This window comes from Tenebrio molitor, chromosome 7 (genome assembly GCF_963966145.1).
Source record: "Tenebrio molitor chromosome 7, icTenMoli1.1, whole genome shotgun sequence".
Taxonomy (NCBI): domain Eukaryota; kingdom Metazoa; phylum Arthropoda; class Insecta; order Coleoptera; family Tenebrionidae; genus Tenebrio; species Tenebrio molitor.
The window spans coordinates 17743613-17756081 of NC_091052.1; the positions used below are offsets into that span (position 1 = coordinate 17743613).

Below are 12469 nucleotides of genomic sequence, written 5' to 3' on the forward strand. Positions count from 1 at the left end.
ATAAAAAGAAAACACTTTTACGATTCCAGCAGAGAACAGTGTGCAGTAAATACACCAGCACTGCACAAATAAAATTGTTTGCTTCAATTGTTGCTGCTCGAAGTGTATTTTTGTTGAATCAGGTTCAGTTGCTGTTCACTGAACTGTCCATACATTGACAGATCGAAATAATAGGACATCGTTAGCGCACTTTTCATTATCAAGCTCGCCTGGACTAATGTTCATTGGAACGTTAAATAAACAACAACCAAAAAATTACAAGCGCAAGACCGCTTCCATTAAAATAAAATAAAATCTTCGACGTCTGTTCATTATTCATTTGGTCAATCACTGGCAAATTTTATTGTCTCTTAATAAAATATGATATCCTTTTTAAATGTCAGCTTGTTTATTCACTGGGTTTTATATTCATCGTATTTTAATTAGCAAACTTTTTAAATATTACTCATCAATAACTTTAGAGACATACATTTTTGAAGTTACCGCAAGATTATGCCGTTTTATTAATTTTCAGATTTCCAAATATCAACATTTTAATCTAGAATAAAAAGCGTAAGACTCACAATAGTAAATTATTAGCTGAAGTATAAATCATGCTAAATACCAAAATAACGTAGCGACCCATCTTCAAGTGACAACTCTACCTAACAAGTTTATGACATGAAAAAGCAATTTCGAAAAACTGGATTGGTGACATCAACATCCTTGTCCTTCGGTTCCAAATAGTTCTCATTATAAAAGAGCGAGAATATTCACAATTGATTATTGTTTGAAGTTTGCTCCTGACCACAACATATCGAGATGAAGATCTTTTACGTAAGTAATTATTTTCAGTAAAAACAATTCAAAAATTACCAACATATTTAATTTTCAGTGTTTAGTGATTGTAGCAACAATAGCTGCCTGCGCAGCTGATAAAAATGAAAAAACTGCTAAAGGAGCTAAAGAAGATAAACCGAAACGAAGCTTATTTAGCAGTGGTGGATACAACAATTACGATTTTTCAAGCTTCAGCAACGCAGGTAACACTGGAGGTGTTGCTCTGAGTACATCGTTGGGAAGTGACGTAAATCTCGGTTACAAATCTGGCTACGCAACATTGGGATCTGGATATGGGTCTGCATACGGATCTGGATATGGATCTGGATACGGATCTGGTTATGGATCTGCGTACGGATCTGGTTATGGATCTGGATATGGTTATGGTGATGGTGCATCCCTTGGGTCTAGTTATTCCAGTGGAGGATCGCTTGGATCCAGTTATTCGAATGGAGTATCCCTTGGATCAGGTTATTCTAGTGGAGGATCCCTTGGATCGGGTTATTCGAGTGGAGGATCCCTTGGATCGGGTTATTCGAGTGGAATTGGATCAGGTTATTCTAGTGGAGTTCAACTTGGAAGTGGTTACAGTCGTCTTGGCAATGTTGGCAAAGTCACCAACGTGAGAACACACGAAATTCATACTGTTACAAAACAAGTGGGAGTACCTGTTCCACAACCTTATCCAGTCCAGGTCACTAAAACCGTTGGAGTACCCCAACCCTATCCGGTTGAAGTATCAAAACCATACGCTGTACCTGTTAGAGTAAACGTTCCTGTAGAAGTTCCAAAACCGTACGCAGTTAAAGTGCCGCATCCGGTTGCAGTCCCCGTTCAAGTCAAAGTGCCAGTAGAAGTACCTAAGCCATATCCGGTTCACATCACTAAAACCGTAAACGTTCCTGTTGAAAAACCTGTTTATGTTAAAGTCCCCCATGCTGTTCCGGTTACCGTAAAAGAGCCCTATCCCGTAGCAGTGCCTCACCCTGTTGCAGTTAAAGTACCTACACCTGTATACGTTAGAGTACCAGAAGTTGTCGGAGTAAATACTGCCACCCATTTTGACACCGGACTCACTTCAAGCTCCGGGCATATAGTCAGTGACGAGTACCGCAATTTAGGATCTGGATTTGGTGAAGTTGTTTCCGGTATAGCATCCGGATCAAATTTTGGTAGTGGCTCCGGATTTGGATCAGGTTTTGGCAGTGGCTCGGGAATCGATGGTGGATCCATAATTAGTACTGGGTCGGAAATTATTAGCGGTTCAGGAATTGGGAGTGGATTCGGCACTGGATCAGGAACTGACCATGGTTCAGGATTTGGATCGCAAGTCGGGTCTGCAATTACCTCAGGAATTAGTTCCGGATCAGAAATTATTTCTGGCATTTCTTCAGGAGGAAGTTCCAGAACCGGCAGCGGTCTGATTGGTTCATATGTGCCTAGCATCTATGGAGGTATTTCTGGTCATAAGGCTCACAACACGCAGTGGAAACATTTGTGATTTGACGTCTAGTTAATGTTGTAATAAAATTGTCGATTTTCTCAATACTTATCAATAAAATGTTTTAAAATCCGAATATGCTATAAAAGTGTTTTTTTTTTATATATATAAGTGTATAAACAAAGAATCTTGATGCCATCGTGTTACATTACATAAAATAACACCTGTTGATTTTGTTCCTGTAATATATTAACCATAATAATATATTAACGATTAAAATGATATGGTAATTTATGGCTATTTTTATTGAGATGCTACAATATGTATATTAAAGTAAGAGTTGGTCACCAAAAGTGTTACAAACTTAAGTAAACCAACATATATTATTATTTTAACATTTCTTGTAAGAATCTCTATAATATTCGTATTTATTTCAGGAAAGTTGCTTCAACTAAATGTTAATCCTAGGCAATAACTGTTGTGATTGAATAATATTTTTCCCTTTTTACAATGTTTCTTGTTTCTGGTTTTTACAAAAATTTAAAATGAACAATGTGATTTAACAAAACTGTTTTTCATATTAATTTTTTTTTAAAGGTTAAAAGTCATTTTGAACAGGTGATCTAATACATATAATATTGTCACCGTTTATGATTGTAATAAATTCTTAAGTGGCTTTAACGGAGTGGTGGGCTGCACTTTGCTGGAATCGTGAAAGTAAATTTGTTGTTCATCCGAGGTGTGGTCAATATATAAGAAAGTGACCCGTTCAGTTCTGTGTATCATTTCATCTTCGCTTTTCTTTTCACACACAATGACAATAATCGCGGTACGTCTACAACGAGTTTAACGGATTCGTAATAATACCATTTTTAATTTCAGGTTCTATCGACCTTACTAGCCGTTGCTAATTTAGCAATTTGTGGAGTAGTGAGTGGTGGAATCAGCACCGATCTGACACCTCCAATTAGTACAAATTATGCCACCGGATACGGAAGTGCTGCTGTCGTAAGTGACGTTCAATTCGCTCACGGGACTGCAACAGAAGTCGGCCACGGTGTCATCTCTCAAGGGGCTGTCAGTACAACTGGAGTGCACGGAGTAGCACTGGGAGCAGAAGGAAGCGGACTTGTTCTAGGGTCGACAGGAGCTGAACTTGTCCTGGGCTCAGGAGGAATTGGCGTTGGTACTGGCGTTGGTACTGGCGTTGGTTTAGCTACTCCAGTTGTGGGCGTCGGTACAGGAGTCGCCTCTGGAGTACTGATAGGTTCCGGTGTGGGCACCGGGGGTGTGGTTGATGGAGGAACTACTTATAGTCAAAACATTCAACAAGTGGCAATTCCTGTCCCTCATCCCGTTCCAGTTGTAGTTAATCGTCCTGTACCTGTTCCAGTTCCTGTCGCACAACCCGTCGAAGTACCGAGACCTGTTCGCGTGGAAGTGCCTCACCCTGTTAAAGTTGTGGTTCATAAACCTTATCCAGTGGTAGTGCCGCGCCCAGTTCCTGTACCAGTACATCATCCGGTCTACGTAAAAGTACCTAAGCCTGTTCCAGTCAGTGTTCCACAACCTTATCCCGTCATTATTCCAAAACCAGTGCCTGTTCGAGTGCCGACCAAGGTGGAAGTGGCAGTACCTGTAGCTGTCCATCATGACCATCATGACCATCATGACCATCATTACCACCATGACCATCACGATCATCATCATAGTCATCACGGACACTTAGTTATACCTGGTGGACTGAAAGGAGGCTTGAGCAGCATACTAACTGGTGGCCTGTCCGGTGGACATGGATCGTATGCCAGCGGACACGGAGGACTTGGGTCATATAGCAGCGGACATGGCGGTCTTGGGTCATATGCGAGTGGACATGGGTCGTATACCATCAGCGGTCATGGAGGACTTGGATCATATACCAGTGGACATGGAGGACTCGGGTCATATTCCAGCGGACATAGCGGTCTTGGGTCATATGCTAGCGGCCATGGGTCATATATCAGTGGACACAGCGGATTTGGGTCATACGGGAGCAGCCATAGGCATTATAGCAGTGGGCCGAATTTCAGTGGCAGCGGAAGTTTCTCGAATCATCACCACCATTATCATGATCACCACGATCATCACAAACACCATGTTTACGAATCTGGGCAACTGTACGATAGTAACGGTGGCTACAAATACTAATGAAATTTTGATTTGTTATCATAATCTAGTCGTTATCATTCTCTGTTCATGTTCATAGTGTTCAATAAAAAGTTTATTTTCATAAACGACGTCATTTCTCCATAACCGTAATCGATAAAAAAAAAGAAATCCGGCGTAGTTTCCCGCCATTATTTATGAATCAAATTAAGATAAAACTTTCTCATCGTATACGGCAACGTGCCGAAACATGCACCAGATCGACGATCTTATATTATTCAATTTACATATTACAAGAGAGACCACACCTGTGCACATGTTCGTCTGAAATTTCACGGAAGAAATTTATAATGTGGTCTAGACCAGTGGTATTTAACCTAGCGCACGCGAAGACATCGTAGGAGAAACGTAAAACTAAAAAAAACATCTACTCGTATTTTTTATTTCATGACAAAAAAATCAGAGACAGGTTTATGGATACCCACGAACAGAAAATGTCTAACTTGGATCATGTAACACTACCTTCGGGGTACAAAATTGAATTGAACTGCAGTTTGGAGCATGCGAACGAGAAAATTGAATACTACTGATCTATACGAATGAAATCGAAAGCCTTTCTTCTTGATATTTTTATGTGCTGTAGGAACACAAATTTGCATTTGTGGGTTAACTAGTGAGACACAGATTTCATCGCAGACAGTTACCTCTTATATAATCTCAATTTTTCTCTGTTGAATTATTTTATGGAGCACAGTAAAGGTTTGATATATCGGTGTTTTTTTTTTTTAATTTCACCTGGTAGTAGGCGTTGAAGAGTCGATTATGACGGTACCGCTCGTGTAAAATGCAAGCTGATCCGTGATCCGTAACCTGTATAGTGCGTTCACAATCGACTCTTCAGCGCCTACTATGAGGTGAAATTTAAAAAAAAAAAACGATATTTTAGGTAAAAAAATACCAACTTACAAAATGTTTTGTGTTTCGGTCTAAAAAAAATGCATTAGAATGATAAAAGATAATACCCAAATTATTTCTTATATGCATTGATAAGCTTTTACTCCTAATTTATCACAATAAATACATACAAATACAGAGTGTTTATAAATGAATGTGGGATCATATGCGATGGCGATCCTACATTCTTTTATAGACAGTCTAATAAAACAAGGAGGAGGAGTTTAGGAATTTTCCAGTACAATGAAGCAACTTTTCGATTAATTATTTTATTTCCTGAGGATTGCAATTCTCAATTCTTTTTCAGTAAGCCTAATGTAAAAAAAGTAGTCATTAAGGATTAAATAAAAACGTTTAATTCTTCCTAAAATGATTGCAAGAATGTAAATGTAAATAATTGCAAGTGAATAATTATTTTTCATTATCATGGAATTGTTCTAATACTTTCCTTCCACCACCCGGCGGCACGGCAATTTTGCCGGAGTACATACACTATTACGGATGTTACTATCAAGTAATAGTGCAGTGCTTATCAACATAATTACCGGCGTCTCGCCTCCACATTTTGACTTTGTTGTGAATTTATATTATGGTCTGTGTCAATGTTAAGGAATTTCCTCTCGATATGACATGAGTATAATAATATACCTTTTTGAATTTCAACCACCAATGTGTTCTCTAAGTCCAAAATTTTTAAATTTTTAAAAAGAGATTGCGGTACTATTCCTGTTGCTGAAATTATAAATGGTAAAATCGAAATTTTTTCTAAACACCAAAGATTTCTCATAGCAACGGAGAATTCTAAATATTTATTAATTTTTGTATTATATGTCTGTGTTATATTGTGTGAATTTGGAACAGCTATATCTAAAAGATATGCTTGCTTTTGTTATTTATTTAAAATAATAATGTCTGGTCTGTTATGCTTAATATGAATGTCAGTTAAAACTGTTCGATCAAAATATAATTTGTAATTGTCATTTTTCTAACAACTTTCTGGTTTATAACTATACTCGTAATGTGGTTGTGTATTCTTTAATAAATTGAATTTAACAGATAAATTAATGTGTATAATTTTAGCGAATATATCATGACGTTTCTTATATTCGCTTTGAGCCAAAACGGTGTAAGAAGAAATGATGTGTTCAATTATTCACATATTATATCCCAAGTGTAATTTTTTTATCAGAAAATGTTTTGCTAATGAACGAAAACATCCATAAATGAGGTCAGAAGACCAATTATTAGCAAATAAGAGCACGAGACGAAGTCGAGAATAATTGGTCTTCTGACCGAATAATTTATGGTTATGGATGTTTGAGTTCATTAGCAAAAAATTTGCCGATATTAAAATTTTGCACGAGGGGTATACGGCTGATTATTTCCTGAATAGAAAACAAACGCATTGTTTCCAATCCTTTTTATTAACATTAATTTATTTAAAAAAAAATATTATTGCACAGTGTGCATTTTAGAGAAATTTTATCGGGTTATTTTTTGTTTGATCAATATTTGTCACGCAATTGGTTGCTAAACATATGAAGGAAATAATCATTTAAATATATTCATGGTAAAGTTTTTAAAAATAAACCATTTCGGTGGTCTCATGTAGATGCATATGGTTACATTGGTCCGTCTGTTATGGACACATTTCGTCATAAAAGTTGAAAGATACAAAGTGTCTTCATACATAAGCTTCAACAGAATTCGCGAAAGCTTCGTCAAGTTTAATAAATTATTCTTAAGTTCCGCTGTGCAATCAACTTGCTAAGAGAACAACGCACATATAGTCGGAAGTTTCGCGATTACAACAAGCTCGACATACGGATGATGCACGAAAATGTAAGTTTTCTTGGTTTAATTATTAAATTACTTGCCAGTTGCTAACTTGTATAATTTGTACGAATATGACACACGTGTGTATCTAATAATGAGTCTGAGAAAATGGTCAGTCAGTGTGTAAAAAATGTAAACATGAAGAAATTATCAACATATTTAAATTATGATATTTTTATTGGCTTGATCTTAGAAAATGTCTTTTAAATAAGAAAAAAGGGAGAAAGTGGACAGAATTACTAATTTATGGAAATTTGAAGACGCTAAATTTGTAGTGTCTTCGTTAAGAGATAAACAATTATAAAAAAGTACGATCAACATGCCATTAAAAATTTAAGTAGTAAATCACAACAGAAGGAGAAAATGTCGGTCATAATTTAAAATTCGTTTACAATAAGTCCGAGATATTTTATACCGACATTCATGCTATAAATAATGTGATTCACAGAATGCAACTGCACTTTCACGAGTTTCGAAAATATAAATAAAACAAAAATTTGCGCAGAGAAATCTAATTTATCACACATAATTAGGCATAATAAATATAATATGCGATGAACAGACGCACATGATTATTTTCGTTCCATCTCTTCGATGTAGTTGTCAATGACTTGTTAACGGAATTAAAAAAAAACCTGCTGTTTCGTAATGAAAACTGGGCCATGGCGCTTCTTTAAAGACCACTTAGCTCCGGTCACTGAAGCTCAATGTTAACAAACGGTTAAGTTGTTAAAATAATGGTGCGTAAGCACAAAAAATAAGTCAACGGTAAACGCCGGGCCAAATCGACCATTGACTCGTAATATCCAAACTGTCACAAAAAATAAAAGAGAAAAATCCCCGTCGTGCTTGTTTTACGATTTTTTTCTTATTCCCTCCGTTCTCGATGATATCTCATGAGTACCGTTAAATGTCTTGAGACACCCAAGGTGTAAGCTTAATGAACTTAGTAGTTTCTAAGTTTAGGAAATAAAGCTCGAACGGAAGCTAGCCCACACGATTTGAAGTAAAGTTTGTTGTTGCCCCAGGCTCCGTTCGAAATTTAACCGATTCGTGTGGACATGTGCAAGGGGGAACTCCGCGAAAATACAACATTGGAAAATGCAAACAATTATTTCGTTCCCTTTTAATGGCTTTATTTTATCTCTTTTCCGATAAAACCGGAACTACTTTCGAAACGGGTAAAATTGAATTTTTTGTCGGTTTTACGTAGCTACACACGTTTTACTGGATACTTACAAAAACAAACTTATTTATACTGAATTTGAACCGTGAACCCACCTCCGTTCATTATATGTGCATTTGTGCCAAACTATAATTTAGTTATACAACAGTAAATCCAGGAAACTTAGTTCGGTTTCATGCTACCAAAATTTTAGTTTTCCGGTTATTATATACCCTCCATCCCGAACAACTTTACAGCATAAAGTCGTACGTACTTCTGCAAATTATTTGGTAAATAATTATATTATATTTAAAATTCATTTTTTAAGAAATGAATTCCAGCAAACACAATAAATGTCAGAAACAAAATTTGTCAAAAGTCTACATTGTGCTTGCAGTCTTTGGACAATTTAAATGTTCTACTGTAAATGCATTCGAATTTGTTCTAGATATACCTAAATACAGGGTATCTATAAATGATTGTCGGGTTAACCCAGCTTTGGAACAAAATATTATTGTGCCGCCTTTTTGAAACAGCTGCCTAATTTTAATTCGTTATTAACTGTCACTTCTGACATTGACGTTTTGTTCGCGCTTCATACCAATTCCTGAATAAAAGTACCTACACTATGTGGCAGTATGACTGTTCCCCTGTTAATGGTGTTGATATTAAATATATTAACGTTAGGGGGAGCAACACACAGCTGAAACTTGTCTCAGGTAAAAACCATATATCTAACACTAATAGTATTAGATATATGGTTAAAACTTATATGGTTAAAACCCATCAACAACCTAACCTAAAAATGTGACATTCAGTATTAAGCGGCACATTCAAAATTTAACAAGTTTTCATAAAAAGCTGGACCAGACAATCATTTATAGACACCCTGTATAACGGATGAAAGCTGCAATTATACATTTAGTCCAGTCAATAGAGACATAAAAATGGCTCCACCTTACAAAAGGTACAGAAAAGTTTATACTTGGCAGGTATTTTCTATTAGGCATATTATTAATATTGCCGAGTTTGAAACCTTGGGGGGTTGCCGCTCGCCCCGCCATACTGGAGAATAGGGGTGGAAAATTACATTTCTGCGATTATTTCATTATCCGTGCAAGATATGTCTATCTAAGTTATTATAGAAAATGTAGAGCGTAGAATTCTCTAGATTTTTTGTTGTTTATGTTTTTTTGTCAGATCAATAGTTTCGTAGTTACAGCGTGTAGAAATCGAGAATTTCTTGCATTGCATGCTCTACATTTTCTATAATAACTTAGATAGAGGTATCTCGCACGGATAATGAAATAATCGCAAAAATGTGATTTTGCACCCCTATTCTCCAACTCCAATATGGCGGGGCGAGCGGTAACCCCCCAAGGTCGCAAACTCAACAATATTAATAATATGCCTGATAGAAGATACCTGCCAAGTATAAACTTTTCTGTACCTTTTGCAAGGTAAAACCCCCTATTGATTGAACTAAATGACTAGCTTGCTTCAACTACCATTTTTGTTTCTGATGCAAATAAAATATCTTGAAAGAAAATGTGAAAGTAGTGTTTCAGATTTTGTGAATCACGTTTCCTCAGTTTGATGTCATCATCGTATTTTTCCATGTAGTTTTTTTTACGTAACAGCATTGTGCAAAAATGTGATTTTAACAGAAAATCGTAGGAATTTATTGTGTATCTCATAATAATTTCAAACTTTAACATTCACATTCTAGCTTTTAAGTTCATAAAATTATTTCATTTTAACATAAATCAAACTGTCTTATAATAATTACAATAAACAATAACGATTGCATATAATTGGGAATATTATCGTCGTCTGTGAAATTTAGCAGAGCTACTGACAACATTTTTACAGGATTTTCGTTAAACATGGCTGCTATAGATGATCAGCAACGCGCAAGAGTATTGTGGCTTGCGTATTTACCTCCTTCAGAAGAACTCACATATTATAAAATCTAGAAAATATGATTCCACACGAGATAACTTGACATTTGATGTGACAGAAAAAAGCGCTGCCCAGACAGGCGCTTAAATTTATTGAACAACGTTTGTAATTAAATTTTTGTGGAAACAGTTCTCGAACTGTTGCGGTTATCGTTGTAGGTGGCATTTGGGGACAAGGGAAGGTTCGTTATTCCGGGTGAAGTGTTCATTGATTAAAAATTTAAAGAGCCAAAAATTACCGTTCGTTTGGTATTTGCAGCACGCACAATCCGCCTGATTGATTAACTTGTTTAAGATCGAAAACGGCAACAAGCACAAATGTTACATTGGTACATGTAGAAGAGAATATTAACTGCAGCTTTTACTAGACGCCAACCAAGACATTCGATTTGCGCCAGTCACGTAAAAAGTAAATTGAATTCGTCTTGATTGAATTGTTAAGAATTTTTTATCGACCATCTTAACAACATAATTTTGCGTTGGATAAACTTCTAAAATGCGGGTTGGTGGTAAAAGTGTGTTCATTTAAAGTAGACCTTAGGTACACCACTTGCGATAATAAAACGTCACATATGAAACATTGTTTAGTTCATGTATTTTTCATGTTTCATAGTAATGAAGTCCAAGAACAAAGTGGATGTTGTTAAAATTAAAGAAACAAGAGCGTAACCATGTTCGTCCCCTTGTGCTGGTTTCATAAAGGAGGCAATTAATTCTTCATAAAATGTAATAATATTAAATACATCGTATTCGGTAACGAGCTGGTTCCTTTTGTTGATTCTCATTACACGCAAAGCTCGTAGAAAATGGAATCAGGTTTGATATTTCAGTTCAAAGATCAATTTGTTACACACACAACTACAGCGGAAATAAAATCGCAACAGAACTAATGTTTTCGTCGATCGCTCATATACGTCGAACGTTTATTATATGTTGGCATGAACGTGCCTCAAGACAACAAAATACGACCAAGAAAACCGTCTAGAGCTCAAGTTAAATTTCCTCGTCTGGTTAAATGGAAGTTTCAAGTGATAACGTGCAGAAACCTACTTTAGATGTATAGTTTCGGTGACGTTTGCGACCGAGTCATGAAGAACGATAAATTACGTTTAAACTTGATCGGGCAATCAATCCACTGGGCGAAATGCGTAAGAGGATTTTCGTCGGAGTTCCGTGCTCCGCAACATACAAATCAGACGTAACCCAATAAAAAATACCATCCGAGAAGCACGAACTCCAAATATAGCAGTAAATATTTCAAGAAAATGGACGCTTAGATTGTTTTGCTATAATTTGAAGTCGTTCATTTTGTCGTGGCATATTGATTTTGCCATTTCAGGTAGGTAAATGAAATATCTCTGTGCCTTCTTGTGATGATAACTATTTAAAAATATTTGTTACACAGGTTTTCATCATTGTGGGCCGGTATTGAAAAATTATGCAATATACCAACAATAACTGACCGTTTGAAGTTAACTTAGATTGTGATACGTTAATTAAAAGAAAACAACACAGCAGAAGTATGAAAGAAACGAAGAGAATAATAGAAGAGCGAGTAAAAGAGCAGGAAGAAGGAACTCTGGTGATTGGGGGGGATTTTAATGCAAGAATTGGGGGAAAAGGAAGGCGGATGGAAGAACAACAAGCAACAATAGAAAGAAGACCAACAAAAGATGGAATAGAAAACGCAGAAGGGAGAGAACTGGTTAGCTTAGTAGAAGAAAGAGGATGGGACGTACTTAATGGAAACTGCATAGGAGACGAGAAAGGGGAGTACACGTATATTGGATCGAGAGGGGAGACAGTTATTGATTATGTTATGGTGAATGAAGAAGCATGGGATAAAATAGAAGAATTTAAGGTGGGAGAAAGAGTGGAGTCGGATCTAGAGATGAGCGATATTTCACTACCGGTGATTTTATCACCGTGACTCGGAAATCACGAGTAACCACCGTGATCAAATATTCGAAGTAACCGTGATTAGTGATTTCACTACATATTTTCTTAAATTCTTAAATCGCTGGTTATTATGCAGTTACTTGCTTGTCGTTACCCGACACACAACAAAATAGAAATTGTAACTTTAGCATTTTCCTATTTTCCTTACAGAATTATGTAACCTGAAATGTTATTACCATCTGGCACTAT

General features: G+C 36.4%; 3 protein-coding genes across 7 annotated transcripts in view; 2 read left to right on the forward strand and 1 right to left on the reverse strand.

Moving 5' to 3' along the window:
- Window positions 1-12469, reverse strand: part of dlg1 (discs large 1) — a 347088-nt gene that overhangs the window by 279392 nt on the left and 55227 nt on the right. The window lies entirely within an intron of this gene.
- LOC138135806 (putative per-hexamer repeat protein 5) lies at window positions 676-2396 on the forward strand. 2 transcript variants are annotated; one of them, XM_069054731.1, is made up of 3 exons: window positions 676-816; window positions 875-2154; window positions 2214-2396. In XM_069054731.1, the coding sequence occupies exons 1-3, from the start codon at window positions 802-804 to the stop codon at window positions 2260-2262; spliced, it is 1344 nt and encodes a 447-aa protein (XP_068910832.1). In that variant the 5' UTR covers window positions 676-801; the 3' UTR covers window positions 2263-2396. The 2 variants fall into 2 exon arrangements, with proteins under 2 accessions (XP_068910832.1, XP_068910831.1); XM_069054730.1 differs by having other exon boundaries at window positions 875-2396.
- On the forward strand, window positions 2955-4533 carry LOC138135807 (uncharacterized). The gene is made up of 2 exons (XM_069054732.1): window positions 2955-3089; window positions 3143-4533. The coding sequence occupies exons 1-2, from the start codon at window positions 3075-3077 to the stop codon at window positions 4445-4447; spliced, it is 1320 nt and encodes a 439-aa protein (XP_068910833.1). The 5' UTR covers window positions 2955-3074; the 3' UTR covers window positions 4448-4533.